The sequence below is a fragment of the Macrotis lagotis genome, chromosome 1 (assembly GCF_037893015.1).
Source record: "Macrotis lagotis isolate mMagLag1 chromosome 1, bilby.v1.9.chrom.fasta, whole genome shotgun sequence".
Classification (NCBI taxonomy): Eukaryota; Metazoa; Chordata; class Mammalia; order Peramelemorphia; family Peramelidae; genus Macrotis; species Macrotis lagotis.
In genome coordinates this window covers 800,034,350-800,055,893 of record NC_133658.1, presented here as the reverse complement: position 1 = coordinate 800,055,893, position 21,544 = coordinate 800,034,350, and the positions used below count along the sequence as shown (strand labels likewise).

At 39.1% G+C, this 21,544-nt stretch overlaps 2 protein-coding genes across 5 annotated transcripts in view; one reads left to right on the top strand and one right to left on the bottom strand.

Moving 5' to 3' along the window:
* Positions 1 to 2,262: 2,262 nt before the first annotated feature.
* On the bottom strand, positions 2,263 to 21,306 carry SPCS2 (signal peptidase complex subunit 2). Its single transcript, XM_074216874.1, has 5 exons — positions 21,058 to 21,306; positions 7,213 to 7,296; positions 6,077 to 6,236; positions 5,344 to 5,479; positions 2,263 to 3,456 (listed from the first exon to the last, which is right to left on the bottom strand). Exons 1-5 carry the CDS (start codon positions 21,289 to 21,291, stop codon positions 3,270 to 3,272), a joined length of 801 nt encoding a protein of 266 aa, XP_074072975.1. The 5' UTR covers positions 21,292 to 21,306; the 3' UTR covers positions 2,263 to 3,269.
* Positions 21,304 to 21,544, top strand: part of XRRA1 (X-ray radiation resistance associated 1) — a 127,350-nt gene continuing 127,109 nt past the window's right edge. For 3 of the 4 annotated variants that reach the window (XM_074216872.1, XM_074216870.1, XM_074216871.1), the window contains exon 1: positions 21,304 to 21,515. The gene's annotated coding sequence lies outside the window, so the exon portion shown is untranslated. The remainder of the gene's footprint in view (positions 21,516 to 21,544) is intronic. The other variant, XM_074216873.1, reaches the window with a different exon arrangement.

The window sequence follows — 21,544 nt, the reverse complement described above, 5'->3', positions numbered from 1 at the left end:
GACATATTTTTTAGGGTTTTTTTTTTGCAAGGCAAATGGGGTTAAGTGACTTGCCCAAGGCCACACAACTAGGTAATTATTAAGTGTCTGAGACCGGATTTGAACCCAGGTACTCCTGACTCCAGGGCTGGTGCTTTATCCACTGCACCACCTAGCCACCTCTCTGACATTATAATCTAAGGTGCATTGTAACTCCAACATTGTGTTCTAAGGTGCGTTTGAGCTCCAACGTGTTCTATGGTGCATTCTAGCTCTCACATTGTGTTCTAAGGTGCGTTCCAGCTCCAGCATTGTGTTCTAAGGTGTGTTCCAGCTCTGATACTGTGTTCTAAGGTATATTCTAGCTCTAACATGGTGTTTTAAAGAACCCTAGCTCTGACATCATATTCTAAGGTGCATTTGAATGGGATGAAGTCTGATATTTCTTCAGGAAAATATAGATTAAAATAAGCTATGAGTTATGCCTCTCCCTCCCCTCCTTCCTGACAAACAACTCCTGGTATTTGGGTGGATGTCACAATGCTCCATGTCACCTGCTCCTTGTCTACTCACTCCAGGTGTCCATACACTGAAAAACACATTCCTCAGAGCAAGAGGAAAAACATGTTTTTATTTGAATTATGTGCTTTTAGTGTTTAGATTGTTAAGACTACATTCTAGCTACATTCTAACTCTAGCATGGTGTTCTAATGTGCATTCTGACATTGTGTTCTAAGGTGCTTTCTAGCTGTCATTGTGTTCTAAAGTGCATTTGAGCAACAGCACAGTGTTCTAAAGGACCCCCAGCTCTGACATTATATTCTTAAGGTGCATTCCAGCTCTGACATTGTATTCTAAGGTGCAGTCTAGGTAGGACATTCATTGTGTTGTAAGTGCGTTTGAGCTCTAGCAGTGTTCTAAAGGACCCCCAACTCTAATATATATATTTTTAATGTTTTTTGCAAGGCAAATGGGGTTAAGTGGCTTGCCCAAGGCCACACAGCTAGTTAATTATCAAGCCTCTAAGACCAGATTTGAACCCAGGTACTCCTGACTCCAGGCCGGTGCTTGATCCACTGCGCCACCTAGCTACCCCTCTGATATATTCTTAAGGTGCATTCCAGCTCCGACATTGTGCTCAAAGGTGTATTTGAGCTCTATCATGTGTTTTACGGTGCATCCTAGCTCTGACATTGTGTTCTAAGGTGCATTCTAGTGCTGACACTGTGTTCTAAATTGCATTCCAACTGACATTATATTGTGACATGTTCTAAAGGGCCCCCCAGCTCTGACATATTTTTTAGGGTTTTTTTTTTGCAAGGCAAATGGGGTTAAGTGGCTTGCCCAAGGCCACACAACTAGGTAATTATTAAGTGTCTTGAGACGGGATTTGAACCCAGGTACTCCTGACTCCAGGGCCGGTGCTTTATCCACTGCGCCACCTAGCCACCCCTCTGACATTATATTCTGAGGTGCATTGTAACTCCAACATTGTGTTCTAAGGTGCATTTGAGCTCCAACGTGTTCTATGGTGCATTCTAGCTCTCACATTGTGTTCTAAGGTGCATTCTAGCTCTGACATTGTTTTCTAAATTGCATTCCAACTGAGATTATATTCTAAGGTGAATTCCAGCTTTGACATTATGTTCAAAGTTGCATTCCAGCTGATATTATGTTTTAAGGTGTGATTCTGGCTCTAACTTGATGCACTAAAGGGCCCCCTAGCTCTGACATTATGTTCTAAGGTGCATTCCAGCTCTAACATTGTTTTAACGTGCATTCCAACCCTCACAGAGAGTGATCCAAAAGTCTTTCCAGCTCTGGCAGTCAATATTCTTATTTACATAGACCTCAAAGGGGCCTTGGAGGTCATGTATCCCTTGCACTTCATTTTTTTGAAGAAACCTAAAGTTCAAGTATAGCAGAGATTTGAACCCCAGTCTCCCAACTTCCAATATGGCATTCTTTCTGATTGGTGGTCTCAAAAATCACCTCCCTACTCCCCATCCCCTCTTCCAGAACAAAGACCCTTGGTCTCATGACTCTAAACAAGCAGCTGATGAATAAGGAAGCCTTGATAATCCAATAAAGTGGTAAAGCTGGGAGCTGGATCCAGATATTGATGACTAAGACCTAGGATCTGTTCCTTTCTACCTTATCCAAGGCCAAGTCCCTGACTGGTCTAAATCCTAGAAGTTTCAATTCAAACTTGTTAGTGGACAACTTAAAAGCTCCACACCAACACAGGCTGATTTTTCTCTGCCATTAAGACACAACACAATGTTTGCATCTCTTCTTTCCTTTTATTGAAAAAAATTCATTTAGAAAATGGCAGTTAATAAGGAACACAGAACAGAAATGAAGAAACAGGAGAGTGGGGGGGGCCAGGGGTGGGGGGTAAGCCATGGAGGACAAAAAAGAGAACTAAGAATGCCATTGACTGTTTTGAGTGGTCAAGAGCATAAAACCTGATACCCAGAAAAAGGATCTTTCCTTCCTCTGGTCTGTTTTCAACAAATTAAAGTGTATTATTATTATTTTATTACTTTTTAAAGTCATCCCCCCATTCAGTCAAATAAATACAAAACTCAAAGTAGGTCTGTGACTGGAAGCTGTTGTACCCCAAAGGTTTTGTCCTAAATCCCTGAAGAAGGCAGAGCCTGGGATAAAAAATATTAATAATAATGGACAGGCACACCAGTCAGCATTTTGAGGAACAGGTTAAAAAATTTAAAAGGAAGGGGCAGGTGAGGCAGGAAGCTGCTGCATGATATAATCACTGCCAGGTGCAAGTCTCTAGAGCTTCAAGCAAAAACTTCCAAAAGTCCTTGAGAAGTTGAGTCTTTCAATCCAAACAATCCCAAAGGTCAGAGAGTGACTGTAATGGCAGGTTAGGGCAAGGCAGCCATACAGACTGGGTCTGACCACAAAACTCGGTGCTTAACACAGCTCCCAGCTCCTGGTTCTGCGTTAGAAAATCCTATTGATCCAGAAGGGACTAGGATTTCATGACAAAACATGAGACATTTTAAACATTTTTTATTTTACTCTATCTGCTTTAGTTTCTGGCTTTGTGGGGGTGTTTGTTTCCTTTTTGTTTGTGTTATTTATTCCGTGTGTGTGTGTGTGTGTGTGTGTGTGAGAAAGAGAGAGAGAGAGAGAGAGAGAGAGTGAGTGAGTGTGTGTGTGTGTGTGTGTGTGTGTGTGGTGTGTGTGTGTGTGTGTGTTTGTGTGGGTATGTGTGTATGGTCAGCATGATCCCAGCAGAAAAAAGGCTCCTCCTGGAAGAGCTATTTCACTTTCCTCTCTGTGGCAAGGCTGTCGTGGAGTTTGGAGATCTCAGGCTCATAGGCCTCCATGACCAGCATCCCACTGTTATCAAAAAACTTAGCGATGGATTTAGTGAACTCTGCTTCCCTCTGCTGCTTGGTTTTCCCGCTAATGAAGGTCAGTTTCAAGGTGTACTTGTCATCAAATCTGAATATCAAGACATAACATACAGAATTCAGGTATGGTAAATATTCATCAAATAGTGAGTTACATTTACTACAAATCAACACCTGTGTTCTGCACATGAAAACAAATCACAACTAACATTTGTATAGATTTTTACAGGTTACAAAGCACTTCTTTATCAGCAGAGGAAGATACTGTGGAGAAGCCACACCTCATGAGAAAGTTAATTACTGAATTTAATGATGGGGTAGAACAATGAAGTGACTTTATATAATCACAGGGTTAGTAAACTAAAATCAGGACCTCACTTCTGTGTGATTTTTCTTTTCCTTTTTTTTAATCAAGTTAAATTGTCAACAAAGATGGGTGTACATTTTGATAAACAAAAAACAGGATTGTATGACTATAAACTTCAGTTTAAAGTTTTTTTTTAAAAGTGAATATTAAATTAATATAAAATTACAAATTTGCTCTGGTTGTCTGTGGACCTTTCTGAACTTCCTTTTATGGTTTGGCATATATTTTAAAATATATTTTCATTAATTCTCCTTTTTTGTTTTATTTTGCATTGTTCACTAGCTCTCACCCCAACTCCTCTAAAGTAGAAGCCCTCTCTTGTCCTCATGTTCTTTTTACTATTACTGTAGGGTCCTTGTCATTAAGGACTTTATGTAGTTTGATGAATATAGCAAATCTTAAAGATCTGTGATTTCACCAGTGTAGGGGGTCCAACCCAAAACTTTCGCACAGTAGGAGACTCACATAAAAGGGGAAATAGGAGAAAAAAAGAATGGAGAAGTAGGTTGAAACCACAAACTGTGGAAAGACTTGAAAGTTAAGTGTGAACCAAGAGCAAGCACAATTTTAACATATGTAAACTTGAAACCTTCCTAATAAGATCAGGAGTGAAAGAAAGATGTGGGGGAGTGTTATTATGATATATCCTGGGGTTTCACTTGAATGATCTTGGGGCGTATGCTCAGAACAGACAGAATGGTTGGAGAACTTGATAATCTATTTTTTTTTTTTAGTTTTTGCAAGGCAATGGGGTTAAGTGGCTTGCCCAAGGCCACATGCCTAGGTAATTATAATTAATAAGTGTCTGAGGCCGGATTTGAACTCAGGTACTCCTGACTCCAAGGCCAGTGCTCTATCCACTGCACCACCTAGCCACCCCAAGAACTTCATAGTCTATTGACAGCTCCTTTAATATGGACTTTTCTCATTGGTCATCAAGGCTAATATGAATAAGAGGTTAAACCCCAGAATTCTCTTAAATTTGCTTTTTCTCTTAGTATTAGAGATTTTAGAGCATATTTTCTTTTCCATAGTGGTTATAACATTATCGTACTATTACTATAGGAGAGAGAGAATAGAGTACAATAGTACTATTTCTCTACTACATGACAAATATATAATATAATATAGTACTTGTAGCATAGTAATTATAGTACATGATTTCCCTTTATCTTTTGACATGCTATTCTTAGGCATATCTTTATATACTGTGTCTTTCTGTCGTACTTTATTTCACATTAGTGGGCAAACAGAGTTGAAGTGACTTGTCTAGGGTCATATAGTTGTTAAACATCTGAGGCTGCAAGGGGGAGAGACTGAGTCTCAGTTTTTCACCTATAAAATGGGGATGATAACATTTGTACTACTTAACTCACAGGGTTCTTCAGAGGAATTTCTTTTTTTGCAAACTTTAAAGGCCTACATGAATGTGAGTTTGAAAGAAAAGGGAGAGAGAGAGAGAGAAAGGGAGAGGGAAAGAGAAAAAGAGAATTGGGAAGAAGGAATAAAAAAAGGAGGTAGGCAGGGAGAGAGAACAAATTACCATCAATAAAAAAGACTAGAAGAAAAACCAACCTCCTTATTATTTAAAGAATTGTGAAATGAGTATACCGTTTAAGACTGGAAGAAAGCTGCCAGATGTCATCAGGGTCCATTCCTGATGGATCTTTTCTATGTGCTACAAGGAAAATGCTTTTCTCCTTATAGGAAGTATAGATGGTCAGGATCCCCATCATGATGAAATAGGTTCAGAGCATGTTAAGGAAACAAAAACCACAGCAAGGCAAAACAAAGACATGGGAATTGAATTAAAGAGGTTCCTAGACCTTTCTGTCCTCAGAGGTGGCTGGTTACTGCAAACCATTTAGCCAATCCCCCAGATAAGATAGGACTCTAGTCTCTATGATTCCTTCCTACTTTGACATCATTCTACAACTCTGCAGCAAGGCTCTAACAGTCCGTGTCTCCTTGCTTTGAAATACCCATATTACTCGGCACAAAATCAGATTTCTGGAGACAAAATGCAAATTTCTAAGTATTTCATAAATGCTCCTCATAACAAACCTATGAAATAAACAGTGTCAAAACTATTACTCCTATAATGAGCCAACATGAGGAAATGTGGCTTATCTAAGATCTCCCTCCCTGCTTAGTGACAGAATCAGGACTGGAACCCAGACCTCAGCAGCCCAAAAGTAAGCTGCCTCTTACTCAATCTGATTCCCATTAGTTCTCTCTTCTGTTCTTTCTCTCCAATTTCATTGTTATTCAGACCCTTCTTCTCAAGTAAATGGATCAATCAACATAATTTGGAAGAAAAAAAGGCAGAGATTAGAAGGATATGATATGACACATAAGGCAAGAACTGGCTTGGATGCTGGAAAGGGATGCAGGTAGTCCCAGACCAAAGCCACAATGGCAAAAAAACAGGAAATCGTACAGATGATGAGGCGGCCATCAATCAAACCAAAATTCTCCACATACTTGTACTTTTCTAGAAGCACCTGATGAAGAAACAAATAAAAAAATAAACTGAAGAATATGGTTAACAGGGATATTTCTTCTTTGTGTATGGGGGGTGGGGAGGGGGTGATGTGAATGTGTGGGTGTAAAATGTGTTTATAACAGAATCAACATTACATTAGAGAAAAAAGATATATAATGCTGTAATAACAGATCTTTTGAAGTAACCAAAGTCATCAAATTATGAAGATAAGGCCTTCCCAAAGACATCTTATTCAAGTTGTTTCAGGGGTATACTCAAAAACAAATGTTGGCAAACTACAGGTCAAGGGGCCAAATATACCTGCTTCCTGCTTTTGTAAGGCTCAGAAACTAAAAAGAGTTTTCATGTTTTTAAAGTTTTATCATATTTTAAAAATGTAAGAACCATACACATATTCCTGGCTGAAACTTCTTTAGTATGAAAAGAGAATTATGCAAAAAAAAATGCTACAGATTGCAGCCAGAAAGTAACTAAATAAATCTAAAAAAGTTTATTTCTAATTGTTTTTGTGTCACAGACCCTTCTGGCAGTCTGGTGAAGACTGTGGATTCTCAGAATCATGTTTTTAAATGCAAAAAATACAAGTGGAAAGCAATAATATTGAAATATGGTTATCAAAAAGCAAACTATATTAGAAAGGTGAGTTTTGCATCTCTAAGTCAAGGATGTACTGAAGAGAGGGAAAAACTAGAAGCAGATAGTCAGTTGGATCATTTCAATAATAGAGGTCAAGTTATAAAGGCCTACACTAGTTTGGCATTCATGGTAGTGAAACGTTTTTTGGACCATCTTGGCAATTGCACTAATGGAAGACAAATCAAGCTCCTTTCTAGTCCAATTTCAACCTGAGTCTAGATACACACACCAAAAAATAAGACTACTGAAGATGGATTACTGGTTGTCTCCAAGCAGGTATTTTGAAGGCTATTAATTTTAAAAGGGAAGCTACACTGACATTATAAAGAAGCAAGTACCTTTTTGGCAGAATCATCCAAAGAATTTTTCACTGCAGATCCATCCCACTTGTCAATTTTTACAGGTTTATCATCAATCTTCCACTGTAATACAAATTGAAAAGTTTCAGATCAAACGACTTGGTATCCAGCTGGACTTAAAATGTATTTCCATATGCCACAAGGTTCAACTTAGAAAACCCACAAATATATGTTTACTCTTTGCCTACTGATGATGCTATCTGAAGTTCTAGAGATTATAGTAGTTTAAAATGAAGTAGAAAACTAGAAAATTTTAATAGAAAAGTCACTATCACCTCTTCCTTCTAGTAGAAGGAATAAAGACTTTGAATGCTCTCTAAGGTTTACTTGCTATTTCTTGAAACACACAAACACTGTACTGTAAAACAAATGGACCAATCTTATTTTTAAAATTCAATATTATTTTATTTTCAGTTGAGAATTCTCTCCTCATCTCTCATTCCTATTGAGAGAAAATCCCTTATAAATATGTACAGTTAAGCAAAACAATCCCTATATTAGCCATGTATTCCACCACTTCAAAGTCCTTCCCTCCCCTTACCCCCAGGCTTCTATCTGTACTCTAAGTCCATCAGCTACTTTATATGAAGGTAGATAGCACATTTTATAATGAATTTTTTTGGAGTTATAGTTGGTCATATTAATCAAAGTTCCTAAGTCTTTCAAAGTAGTTTGTTTACAATATTGCTGTTATTGTAAAATAATTCTCCTGTTACTGCTCAATTCACTCTACTTCAATTCATACATACCTTCCCAAGTTTTTCTGAAGTCACTCCCATCATTACTTCTTATGGCAGTCAATTTGATTCACAAACTATGACTTGTTCTGCTAATCTCCAGTTAATCTAGAGGCAGTTAGATAGCATGTTGGGTAGAGTGCCAGACTCAAGTGCTAATTTGGTCTCAGACACTTACTAGCTATGTGATCTTGGGCAAGTCATTTAATTCTAACTGCCTCACATCTAGGGCTATCTCCAGTCCTCCTGATCCATATTTGGTCACTAGATCTAGATGGATCAGAAGGAGAAAATGGGGCTAATGACTTTGCACAGGACCCCCTCACTCAAATCCAGTTCACTTGCTTGTCATGGCATAGCCTTCCTGATGTCATGGTCTTCTTTAGGAAAAAATGACAAATGATAAATATCATCATTAACACCACCATCAATGGGTACTTCCCCTTCCTCCAGTTTTCAATTCTTTGCCACCACAAAAAGAGCTGCTAAACATATTTTTATACATATGGGTTGTGGGCCAGTTTTAAATGGAACACACTGCATGCTGTCTTTTGGAGCATGGGAAGTCACTCTTGAATAACTAATTGCACCAAATTAAGATATTCAACATTATGTGAACATATACCATGTTCGGTGCATTTTTTCCCTCTAAATCCTTCCCTCATCCTCATCTCTATTTATTGACATTTATTCATCCACCAAAGACTAGCTCTAACACTACCTCTTTTATGTAGGAACCCTTCCTGACCAGAAGACATCACTCCTTCCTCTGAATTCACACCCTGGTTTTGCCCCTTATCAGTAATATGCCCCCTGGACAGGTCATTTCCCCTTCTCTGGGAACTATAAAATGGGGGATTCTGACAAGAAAATTACTAAGGTGTCTTCTAACTATAACAATTTATCCATCTACAGCATCTTTTCCCTCACATTCATCTATACTTACATGCTATCTACATTATAATTATCTTATCTATTTTTATCAATAAGCACTAAATGTTTGTTAGGTAAATAATAAAGAGCACCATGGCACAAATAAACAAAACAAATTAACAGAGTTTTGGAATATATTGTTTGGCTTTGGTGGGGATGACAGGAGTGGGAGTAGTAGAAAGAAATGTATATTTAGCTTCTTGATTATTTGGAGCTTAAGATTAAGGGGCACTTTTAGATAAAAGAGTACTTCAAATAACAATTTCTCAGATTTTAATTTTCCTAACTTTTCTAAGAGGTGGAACACAAAGATTGTTATTTTCATCTTATAGATAAAGAAAAGAGGTTCAGATTATATTCGGCATGAGAGCTAGAAATAAAAATAGAGATTCAACATCAGAAAAGCAAGAAAAAACATTTTATTACGAAGTAGGATCCCACGTACAAATAAGCCTAATAATTAATGTTTCAGGATCAGATGAAAAGACTTTCAAAGAAGGGAACCCAAGACCTCCTGGGGCAGACCATTCTAATTTTGGATAATTCTCTTAAATCAGTTTTACTCATCTGTTAAATGCTGGGATACAAATACAAAAAGAAGCAATCTCTGCCCTCAAGGAACTTCTAATTTCACCAGAACGATACATTATATGTACAAAATTATATATATTAAAGTAATCTGAAGAGGGAAAGAACTAAGCAATTGTGAATGTTAAAAAAGGCTTCATGCAGCTGAGCTATGCCATGAAAAACTTCCTCATATAGCAGTTAGTATGGAGGCCTGTTCAGGAATGAGGTACAGCTAGTGGGCCAGGTTGTCTAGAATATATGAAGCAGTAAAAATAAAAATAATAAGCTTACAGGGAACTTTATAAGGAAAGTGTTATAAATTATAAAGGGATGAAGAATTGACTGTACATAAAGCAGCTTGCCAAAGTCTGGATAGATAAATAATATCAGGTCATCACTATACAAAAACAATATATAATCTTTAACAAAATATTTATGCTACTCTTTCTTTTGCTATTCATATGGAATTTATTTATTTAGATTACTGACTTCGAAAACATTTTAAAGTGATCTTCTTGTTATTCAGTTGTGTCCAGTTCTTCTAGACCCCATATGGACCAGAGGGTTTTCTCGGCAGACACTGGGGTGGTTTGCCATTTCCTCCTGCAGAGGATACATGGCAGTGAACTCAGCTCTTCTTGACTACAGGCCCAGTACTGTACTGGGTGAGATTATCTATCTATTGAGCCTACCTACTTCCTGGTTAAAATAGGTAGTAACATTTCCTTAAAGATATGATTCCTCTCTCAACACAATCAATTTTGATCAATGTATAGCATGGAAACAATGTAAAGACAATCAAGTGGGAGGTGGGGGGAAGGAAGCAAGATTGGGGAAAAATTGTAAATTTTTTTAAAAAGGCAGTAACAAGAACTGGCATTTACATAGCATTTTTAAGGTTTGAAAAGCACTTTAACACATATTATCTCTTCTGACACTCATAAATGCACTTTAAAGTAGGTACTTTTATTATCCCTATTTTACAGATGAAGGAAATTAAGGCTGACAAAACTTAGAAATCTTGTTCAGGGTCATATAACCAGTAAATATAAGTATTTCAATAAGCATTTCAGACTTTTCTGAATTTCTATATTACCCAATTAAAATTCAAGAACGCTTTAGGGATCACCTTCCAAAGAAACCGTATTATTTTCTATGGGTGAGCTTTTCCCAAATTGTAATCAATGATATTCTACTGAGAAAATGCCTTTTTCAGCAACATATTCCCTCTTGAAAATCAAATATGAAATTGTAAATGGTAAAAATACACTGATTACATGCAGCACTTTTTCATAATGAAAAAGAGATGCAATTTCTTCTATTTTTTTACAAAACATTCCTGGCCATCCTTCATCCAGCAGGGTAATTCCATACCTACTGCTAAGGCATCTATAAAAATATTTCATTCCCCCAAATGTTTGAGACCAATGAGTTTGGGAAACAATGCTTTGAACAGATGTTAATTTGAGGTCAGAAGGCAAAGTAATTTATAAATTTTCTGAACCAGAACTTCTAGTATTGGTTATTTAGAAGAGGGATGCAATTTGTTCAAACTGGCCTCAGAAACAATAGTGAAAGAAAGTCCAACTATAATCATATCAAGAGTACTCTTCTCAGGAACTTAATAGTTTATCTTTTCCACCCAACAATCCAGAAAAAGAAAGTACAAGTACTATTATCTTTATGTTGATCCTATTGGTCTTGTTTCTCTTGGCTTTTGTTACAAAGAGGACTGTCACTGGTTCTCCTACCTATCTGCTCATTCCTTCTCAGTCTCTTTTGTGTAACATCAGACTCAGTATGTGAGTCTCTCTCTCAAGCCTCTCTCCAGGGACCCCTTCTCTCTCAATACTCTTTTATTTTGGAAGGCTCATCAGGTCCCATAGTTTCTAGTATCATCTCTATATAAATGACTCCTAAACTGATATATCTAAGCTCAATTTACCTCCTAAATGCCTGTCCTACATCAAGAGTTTGTATCTATAACTGGGTGCCCCTCAGTTCCAAAATGAAACTGTTAACTTTTGCCAAGACCATCCCTATCTGACCCTCCTTCAAACTTCCCTTTCTATTGGGAGTACTGGTCAGTAACCTCACAGCCATTCTTGAGTATTTGCTCTTCTTCTTCCCTCATATCCAAGGCTAGCTGATTCTACCTTCACTTCTCTGGCATCTCTTCTCATCTCTTTACTCTCAAAGTCATTAATATAATTTAGTCCCAAAGCTAGGTTTTGATCTCTCTCTTCTCCCTTTCCAAAATAATCTTAAAGAAGAGATGTAATCATATTATTCTTCTCTTCAACAATCTTCTCTGGCTCCCTAATGCTTCTAGAATAAAATGCAGTCTTTTAGCCTGACATTGTAAACCTCCAGTGGCCCTGTAGCCTTTCCCAGACTTAACTGATATTATTCCAGCCAATATGTTCCACAAACTTCAGAATCCATAACCCATTTCTGTGCCTTCTCCCAAACTGGAATGCAGTCACTCCTAAGCTTGCTCCTGAGTGTCTTTCAAGGCTCAGCTCAGATGCCATCCCCTGAGACCCTTCCTCCTCCTCCTCCTCCTCCTCCTAGTCCTCATATTCTTCAACATTATCTTCTTTTCTCTCCCTCTCTCTGCTTTGTTTTTGCCTTTATGTCCCTCAAGGTTAGCACAATGTCTTCCGCATAGTAGTCACTTGCTGAGAGTTTTAGCAGCTGAAGTCTGTTTTGAAATATATAACTCCTATATCACAGTAGCAATTACACTTCTCCAGTTGGTCTGCTTCAATACTAAAAATGCCATTATGTGCAATAACAGTTAATGGCTGAAAAATGCAGCATTGGGATGAACAGCAGGATGAGAATGAAGTGCTAGAACAGCGTGGGAGATAAAGTCAAATAGCTCATAGCTCCTAGAACATTAGAGTTGGAAGAGACCTTAGAGATCATTTAGGAAAACTCAATTCTTTGACAAAATTACCATAGTAGTAAAATAGATCGGGGAAAGGTTACAGACATAGACTATGTGGATTCCAGCAAAGAATTTGATCAAGTCTTTCATACTCTCCTTGGGGTCAAAATGAAAAAATAATGAAATAGATGATAATATAGTTAAGTATACAATACAAGAAATATACGATCAAGAAAGAGTCATGAAGGTCTACTTTTAGGAGAATCTCCAGTGGAGCACCTTAGGGGTTTGTGTTTCTACTTGTTCATAGGTTTAACAGGCCTGTTTATCAAAAATGCAAATGACAAAGATGGCTAAACCATATTAAGACAGTCAGGATACAAAAAGATCTCTATAACCTAGAAAGATGAAATTAATATAAGACAGCTAAATTTAATATATATATATATATAAAATCCTACACTTAGGCTAGAATTCAACTCTGTAAGCAGGGGTAGGGTGGCAGAGATAGTTATACAAAGGTTCATATGAAAAAAGAGATGGGAGTTTTAAGGGACTACAAGCTAACACAATTTATTTGAAGTATGACTTAATAGCCAAAAAAAATCTGTGATCTTATTTTGAGTTCAGAGATATTGTGTCCATTGTGTAATAATAAGATTTGGCATTTATATAGCACATTGAGATCTGAAAAATAAATTACCTCATTTTACCTTCACAATGATGTTTGTCTTTCATTCTCAAAGAAAACTATGACTTCAATGAGGCATGACATGCAAGTGAATTGGATTTGAGTGAAGGGCACTGTGCTAAATCACCAACCTCACTTTCTCTCTTCTGAGTCCAGTGGCCAAATATGAATCTGGACGACTGGAGCTGGCCCTGGATGCGAGGCAGTCAGGTTTAAGTGACTTGCTAAGGTCACACTTCCTAATTAAGAGGCCAGATTTGAACTCAGGTTTCCCTGACTCCAGACCCAGTCCTCTGTCCACCATGGCACCACCTGGTTGCTTTAGACATACTTCTGTGGGGAGAACTCTATCCTGTTGTCATTTTGCCATATTTTAGGGAGGACACAATTGAAGGAACAGATGTTTAGTCAGAAGTGAAAGCCTAAGAGACAGATGATAATTAACCTCAAGTATCTGAAATCACTTGGAAGAGGAATTATGCTTGTCATGCTTATTTCCAGCAGCGAGAGTTACAAACAATGGGTAGAAATTAGAGGCAGATTCCAACTCAATATATGGAAAATTTTCCTAACAATTAGCTGCTTAAAAATGAAATGGGTTGTTTATGAAGGTGATGTAGGGAAGTTCCCCACGCCAAAAGGTTTCTCCTCACTCACTCGTGGAAACCTTCTCAGGTAAAGTTTTCCAAGGAGCTTTGGTTTTCCCCTTACATCCACCCCCTCCCTGACAGGGTGGATAGAAGTGCTTTGTAAACCTTAAAGTACTACATGGAGTTATTAATGTATGGAGTTATTAAGTTCTTGTAATCAACACATTCACAAACACAAAACATTCACAAAACACTTTCCTTCCAACAACCACACTATTAATAATTCTTTTCTGACAAAGAAGGAATGATTGTGTTTGCCCAGAATCATCCAGCTAATAGCAATCAGAGCTGAAAGTCCACCTCTGAACTTCTGATTACAGAATCAGCATTCCTTCCCATCTGTGTCACTCTGCCACTTCCTCGGGAAAAAAGTGGCTTGGACTATATTACTTGAAGTCTTTAGGTCAAGTTTTGACTTATTTTAACTTAAAAATTGTTTTCCCCTTCTACCACTAACTTGCTCAGCAGCCTTCAGTGACAATAAAAGAAAAGGAAGTCACTTTTCCAAGTCATGTAGCTAATAAGTATCAGCATCAGGACTTGACAGGGTCTTCTGACTTCAAGGCTAGTGCTTACTCCTCTACACTATTTATTTTACAATCCATAAATAGCCTGAATTGACCTCTTAAGTTCAGTTGTACAGAATAGAAAGTCACATCTGCAAAAGACAACAAATTTGTTTGCTTTAGGATATCCTCTGACAACTAAAAATACTTTAAGCATCTTTGCTATTAGGATGACTTCTATTTTTTTTAGACATTAATGCCCCTTTCATACCTCAGTTACCAGTAAACTGGTAATTAACCTCTCCAAAACTGGGTTAGCCCTCAGAAACTTGATACAAAATCCACTAATAAACTAACATTAAAAGTCTTCCAAGCTAAGCAAGACCTTTCACAGCCTATGTTCCATGGGCACAGTATTTAATGAGTCAAAAGTTACTTCCATCATACAAGATGTTTCAGAGGAGAACTAAACTATGCTTACAATAAAGGGTGTAAGTTAGAAAAGCCCTTAAAGAGATCCTCTGATCCCAGGAGTTCTGAATATTTTTGTCTCATGGACCCCTTTGCAGTCTTGTGAAATTTGTAGTACGCTTAATATTTTTATTTTTTGTTCCCTTAATATTTTTAAATGCATAAAAATAAAATACATAGAATTACAAAAAAAAACACAAGATAGCACAAAATAAAGATATAATTTGTTTTCCATTCAAATTCATGAAATCTCTGAGGAGCTCTGTCCTAGGTCCTCTTATTATCTCCCTTGATACTGTTTCACTTATTGATCTCATCAGATGCCATGGATTTAATTACCATCTCTATTGATGATTTCTCAAATCTATCTCTCCAGCCCCCATCTCAAACTGTCCAGTAGATATCTTAAATTCAATTATGTCTAAAACAAAACTCATTGCCTTTCCCCTATATCTTTCCCCCAACCTGCAAATATTACTGTCAAGGGAACATCAACCTCTGTGTTCTAGACTCACAATATAAGTATCATCCTCAACGCCTCTCAAACACACCCACTCTCCATATCTAATCTATTAACAAGGTCTTTACCTTTGCACCAACTATCTCACCAATATGCATTTCTCCTCTGACACTGTCAGTATCCTGGTCCAAGTCCTCATGAGCTCATGCCTGGATTATTATAGCTGTCTGCCTGCCTTTTGGTTCTCTTTGCTCCAGAACTTAGCACATGGTATGCACTTATATGTTTCCTGAGCTCTTAAGTCTCTAGCTGCTGCTGATGAAGAGTTCACAGGCTAGGTGAAGGACTGGCAAACATTTTGCACACAGTAAGTACATCAGGATCAGAAAGGTCACACTAGGAAAAGAACTTGCATCAAAAATAGGACTGACATACATTAATGTGGATGAATTAGCACAATGATGTCTTTGATGAAGAATATGAATGTTCCATTTTGGATGAAAGGGTAGTTGATGAGTTAGAAAATAAAAGGAAAGAAAGTGGAATTATTATTACTATGACTTTGACTTCCTCCTTGGAGTCATATAATTTTTGTGCTTCAAACAGATAATTCCATATTATATACAGGACTTGAAAAGTGGGGATATAATAATGCTTGTATATTTTCTTGATGATCTCTCCCTCCACATTTAAGAGATATTAAGATGACAAACACCAAATTTTACTATTAAATACTGTTGAAGTAGCAGGTAGACAATATATAAGGTTGAATTATTGCTGAATTAATTTTTTTCCTCCATGAAACTACTGAAAAACCTCCAACTACAATGGACACAGTATTAAGGACTTTAAATTTAGGAAATACATAGCATTCTCATTTAATTTGGTTAACTGCTAAATAATAAAATTTGAGAAAATAATTGAAAATCTTTGATATTTGATGTTTGATGTGCAAAAGAAAATGAAGATTAGGAGAAAATGCTGACATAAAAAGCAACTAAGCCAGGATAAAGCTATAGATAAAAATTAAATGTTCCCTTGGTGATGAATTGAAGGGGGTGGGGTGTTGTTTATTTGTTTGCTTTTTAAACCCAGAAATTGGTTATAAATTAATTCCAAAGTAATTGGTGAGATCTTTGAGAAAATAGCAGCACGTTTTCATAAGTTCACTAAGCTTTTTTGATTATAAAATTACTGTTGATCCTAACACTAGTATTTGTCTCTATAGAAGAATAAGATCATCAGATTTTTCCATATGCAGAAAGGAAAAGTAAAGTCTTCCATGCACTCATGGAAACTATAAATATTAACTTATTGTTTGACTAATTTCAGTTCTGCAAAGTTACATAACAATTCATGTGATAATGCTTTGTACCCTTATAAGTGGTGGAATCTGAACTCAAGTCTTCCTGACTCCTTGCAAGTCCAGCATACTATCTACTATACCATAGCAAACTCTTTAAACATTTAATAGTTAAAATTTATATAATACTTTGAAGGTTTGCAAAACACTTTACACAAATTATTTAATTTGATCATCACCATGGGAAGTAGGTGCTCTCAGTTCTATTTTACAAATGAGGAAACTGAGCTTGATAGAGGTTAAAATAATGCCTATCAGTGTCTGAGGCAGGCCAGTCACACAAGTCTTCCTGACTCCCTGGACTTCACCTTGTGCGCCACCTACCTGCTTCATTGGTTCCTTTAAGAGCCAATGACTTCAATTTTCTTAGACTGATCTATAAAATAAAGTCGAGCCCTGATAATTTCTAAGGTTCCTTTCCGGTGCTAAAATAACATGATTTTTATGATTCTAGACTTAGCTCTGTCACCAATTTATTTTTACCAACTTTGAGAGATAGCAGCAAAAAAGGTAATCCAACACTGGAACCTGGTTGGGGAAGCCATAGAGAGGGAGTTAATACTCTATCAGTTATCCTTAATATATGTAGACATCACAAAGTTCCTCAGATACATCATGTTCATTACTTTGGAATCTCAAACATCAAGAATTCAAGAGAATCAAAGAAGGGCAGAGCTGGATTGACTTTAGAAATTAATTTCTCATCCTTATTTTTTTGAAAACAAACAGCAAGTTAGTGATGACATAACAGTTATCTTAGAACTCAGCAATTCTTGGGGTGCAGAGGATTTAGATTCCGACTCTGAGGCCAAGGCTCCAACCCCATCTCTATTCTTTTTTTTTTTTTGCAAGGCAAATGGGGTTAAGTGGCTTGCCCAAGGCCACACAGCTAGGTAATTATTAAGTGTCTGAGACCAGATTTGAACCCAGGTACTCCTGACTCCAGGGCCAGTGTTTTATCCACTGCGCCACCTAGCCACCCCCACCTCTATTCTTTATAGAACCATGACCAAGTCACTTAAAAGGAACTCAGAGGTCATCTAACCTAGTCCCATCCAAAGCAAATCTATCCAAAACATGACCAACAATTGGTTATTCTACTTGAAAACCTTTAGTCAAGTCAACTCACTTTGGGTTGTTCCTTAAATTCCATTCTCCCTTAAACATTTTATTATTTTTTTTAAATCTCCAAGATGACATAAATGTATATGTATATACTAAGGCTCTCTATTTTAAATTCCTCTTGACTGTAGAAAACTAGTATACATTCTGAAATATTCTCTTTTTGAGGTTTTAATGACACAGCTCTTTTTTTTTTTTTTTTTTAGTTTTCAAGGCACACGAGGTTAAGTGGCTTGCCCAAGGCCACACAGCTAGGTAATTATTAAGTGTCTGAGACCAGATTTGAACCCAGGTACTCCTGACTCCAAGGCCGGTGCTTTATCCACTACGCCACCTAGCTGCCCCTTAATGACCCAGGTCTTTACTGATTCTTCTCCTTCCAATCTCTTTGATTCCTTACTGTGAAGCACTCCCAGGATCTGTCCTAGATGCTCTATTCTCTCTCTCTAATCTTTCTTGGTGACCTCATCAGCTTTAATAAGGTCAATTATTATAATTATTATCTCTTTAGAGATAACTCATAAATCTTTATCTCCTACCTTCTTTTTTCTCCTGAGCTCCAGTTCTAGAGCATCAAGTGCTTACTGGACATTTCCAACATGATGTCCTCTTAAGAATTTCAAAATGCACATCTATAACTGAACTTACGTTATTCTCTCTCCATTCATTCCATTTTGGAGTCTTTGGATATGACTCAAGGTTACATTATCATTCTCAACTACTCTTTCCCTCATCTCACATATCCAGTTTCCAGATCTTGCTATTTCTCCACATCTCTCCCATATGTCCTAGTCCTTCTACTCCTGTTCACCACCCAAATTCAGGCTCTCATCACCTCTTGCTGGATGGCCTTAACACCTGTCATTTATCCTACCTCATCTCCTTGACTCAGGCTTCTCCCTACTTCACTCTATCCTCCACACAGCTGCTTAAGTGATTTATTACTAGAGTACAGGTATGACCATGGCACTTCCCGACTTAAACTTAAATAACTGCCAATGATTTCTAGGATCAAAAATAAATGTGTTTGGTCTCCAAAGTTCTTCATAATCTGATCCCAATTTTCCTTTCCAAGCTTGTTATCTACTATTCCATTTATATAGCTCTGGTCATACCATATTTGCCTTCTTACTCCTTTTCCTTACTTCTTTGAATATCTTCAAGCTTCAGCTAGTTCCACTTGCTGACCCTAGGTCTTTAATGACCACATTCCCCACCACTTAAGCTGCTAGTATTCCCCCTATACAGAGTGCATTGTATTTACTTTTTAAGCATGAACACATTTGTTTAATTTTGTAACTTTGCCTTCCTGAAAGACAAAGTCTCAATCAATATATATATGTATATATATTGCTTAATAAATAACTGATGATTAAAAATAAGGAAACTAGTTTGGCTGAAAGATAGCAGGTATGGCAAAGAGATTTTTTTAAGTTAATATAGAACAATAAATTCCAGGATCTTAAGGGCTGTTATTGACTTTGGGTAGACCCTAGGTATTACAAGCTTCAGACCACCTATGCCCAGCTACACACAAAAAGATTTCTTCCAATGCTTGTTCATTTACCTGTCTGCTTTTCTCCTACTATATTTTCTAAGACTTGTTAGTAGATCCTATAGAGAGGTAACTGCATTCTGCTTAATATCTACTATGACTGAAGTTGCTAACATCTGCTTCAGGAACTTGAATCACGTTGGGTTTTTTCCTTCTTTTTTTCCCTTCAGAGAGTCCCTAAGTCACTGACTAGATTCAAGGGTCCATTCCTGTAACTTACTGGTATGACTTTCAATCCAGATAGACTGCAAAATCAGTCTTGAGTAAAAACACTGAAATGGGTTAAACTCAGAAGTCACTAGACCAGGTCTGAGTCAATCTCTCCTCACCTCCCCCCCCCCCCCCCCCCCCCAGGCTTCAAGGAGACATTCTGAGTCAACAACAATAACAAAACAAACATGTTAATAGTTCCAGAAAGGAAAGGATAGACTCAGGAGAAAAGAAAAGACCCCTGAAAGGAAAATAATGAGGAAAAAGATAAGGATTTGAAGGGGAAAGTAAAGAGAACAACTTGGAATGGGGAAGAGAAGAAAAGAAAGGAAGAGTCAAGAAAACAGCTGGGGAAAGAAATGGGTTGAGAGAAAGGAAAAGATGGGGCAGGAGTGGAAGGGAAGAAGCAGAAGAAAAAAGATGATGTAGAGGAGAATGAGGCTTGGATGAAAAAAAGAGGAAGGAGTTATAGAGGAGGACAGGGGTATGGGGATGAGAAAGCAGAAGCAGAAAGAGTGAGAAAATGTCTAGATGAGGAGGAAGAAAAGATGAAGTGGGGGGAAGAAAGAAGATAGGAGGAGATGAGAATGGGAAGACAGGAAAGAAGGAACAATGGGTGGGTGAAAAGAGACAGGAGGAGAGAAGGAAGGGGAAGGAGGAAATAGAGGAGAATAAGCATAGGGAAGGCAGGAGGGGGGATGGAATGCAGAGAAGAAGAAGGGCAGGAGGAAAACACAGGGCACATGGGGAAAGGGAGGAGGAAATGGGTGTAAGGGAGGGAGAGACTAGGACTAAAGGGCATAGAGGGAAGAGGGGACAGGAATAGATAGAGAGGGGGCAGGAGGAGAAATAGGAATATGGAAGGAGAGGATGGGGTGCAAAAAGAAGAAAAGAAGATAGGGAAGGAAGAGGGAAGGATGGGGTGCAGAGAGGGGGCAGGAGGAGAAATAGGAATATGGAAGAAGATGGGGTGCAAAAAGAAGATATGGAAGGAAGAGGGAAGGATGGGGTGCAGAGAGAGGGGGCAGGAGGAGAAATAGTGATATGGAAGGAGAGGATGGGGTGCAAAAAGAAGAAAAGATATGGAAGGAAGAGGGAAGGATGGGGTGCAGAGAGAGGGGCAGAAGGAGAAATAGTGATATGGAAGGAGAGGATGGGGTGCAAAAAGAAGAAGATATGGAAGGAAGAGGGAAGGATGGGGTGCAGAGAGGGGGCAGGAGAAATAGGAATATGGAAGAAGATGGGGTGCAAAAAGAAGAAAAGATATGGAAGGAAGAAGGAAGGATGGGGTGCACAGAGGGGGCAGGAGGAGAAATAGGAATATGGAAGGCGAGGATGGGGTGCGAAAAGAAGGAAGAGGGAAGGATGGGGTGCAGAGAGAGGAGGCAGGAGAAGGAATGCGAGTGTGGAAGGAAAAGGGGAAGCAGAAGATGGGGTGCAGACAAGGGCGGGAGGAGAGGGCAGAGAGGGGAAAGGAGGCAGAGGACCGTGGGGTGCAGGAGGGCGGGGCGCCAGGAGGCGACGGCAGGGAGGCCGTGGCGGGGTGCGGGCGGGCAGGCGGGGCTGGGTGGGAGACCAGGGCGGCGCGGGAGGAGGAGGAGGGGGGGAGGAAGGGCAGGAGGTCCCGTCTCCAGCTCGCTCGGCCCCAAGGCCCGATCCTCACCTTCTCCAGCAGCCCGCTCCTGCTGCCGCCGACTCTGCCGGAGGCCTGACACGACTGCGTGGAGGTGCCGGTGGCAGCGGCCGCGGCGGGCAGCGGAGCAGCCCCAGCCCCGCTCGACGCAGCCATCTTGTCTCCTTCTCCCTCCTCTCCTACTTGTCTCCGGCTCATTGGCCGGCGCCGACGCCCCGCGCGGGGGCCGACGGAATCCGTAGTCGGAAGCGCGCCGCGGGGCATCTTGGGACTTGTAGTCCCGCCCAGGCCGGGCCTCCGGTTGTTGGGGACGGGAGGCTCCTCGGCGTCCCGGTTGCTAAGGGGCGAGGAAGGGAATGGCGCGGCCTACAAGCAAGCTCGATCCCGGCCCGGGGCCCGGCGCCGGCCGCGGGGGAGAAAAAAGCGACTGAACACTGCACGTCTCCTTCTGGGGGGTGCGGTAGGAGGGGGAGACGCCGCCGGGTCAGGTGCGGCTGAGGGTTTGGGGAGCTCGGGG

What these genes read in the sequence shown, in the direction of transcription:
- SPCS2 (XM_074216874.1), bottom strand. Translation starts at nt 21,291, where the DNA reads ATGCCCCGCGGCGCGCTTCCGACTACGGATTCCGTCGGCCCCCGCGCG. An exon ending in TCTTGCCTTATGTGTCATAT is followed by an intron (nt 5,480 to 6,076) that starts CATATCCTTCTA and finishes ACATGCTCTGAA; the next exon opens with CCTATTTCATCATGATGGGG. An exon ending in CTTTCTTCCAGTCTTAAACG is followed by an intron (nt 3,457 to 5,343) that starts GTATACTCATTT and finishes CTTGATATTCAG; the next exon opens with ATTTGATGACAAGTACACCT.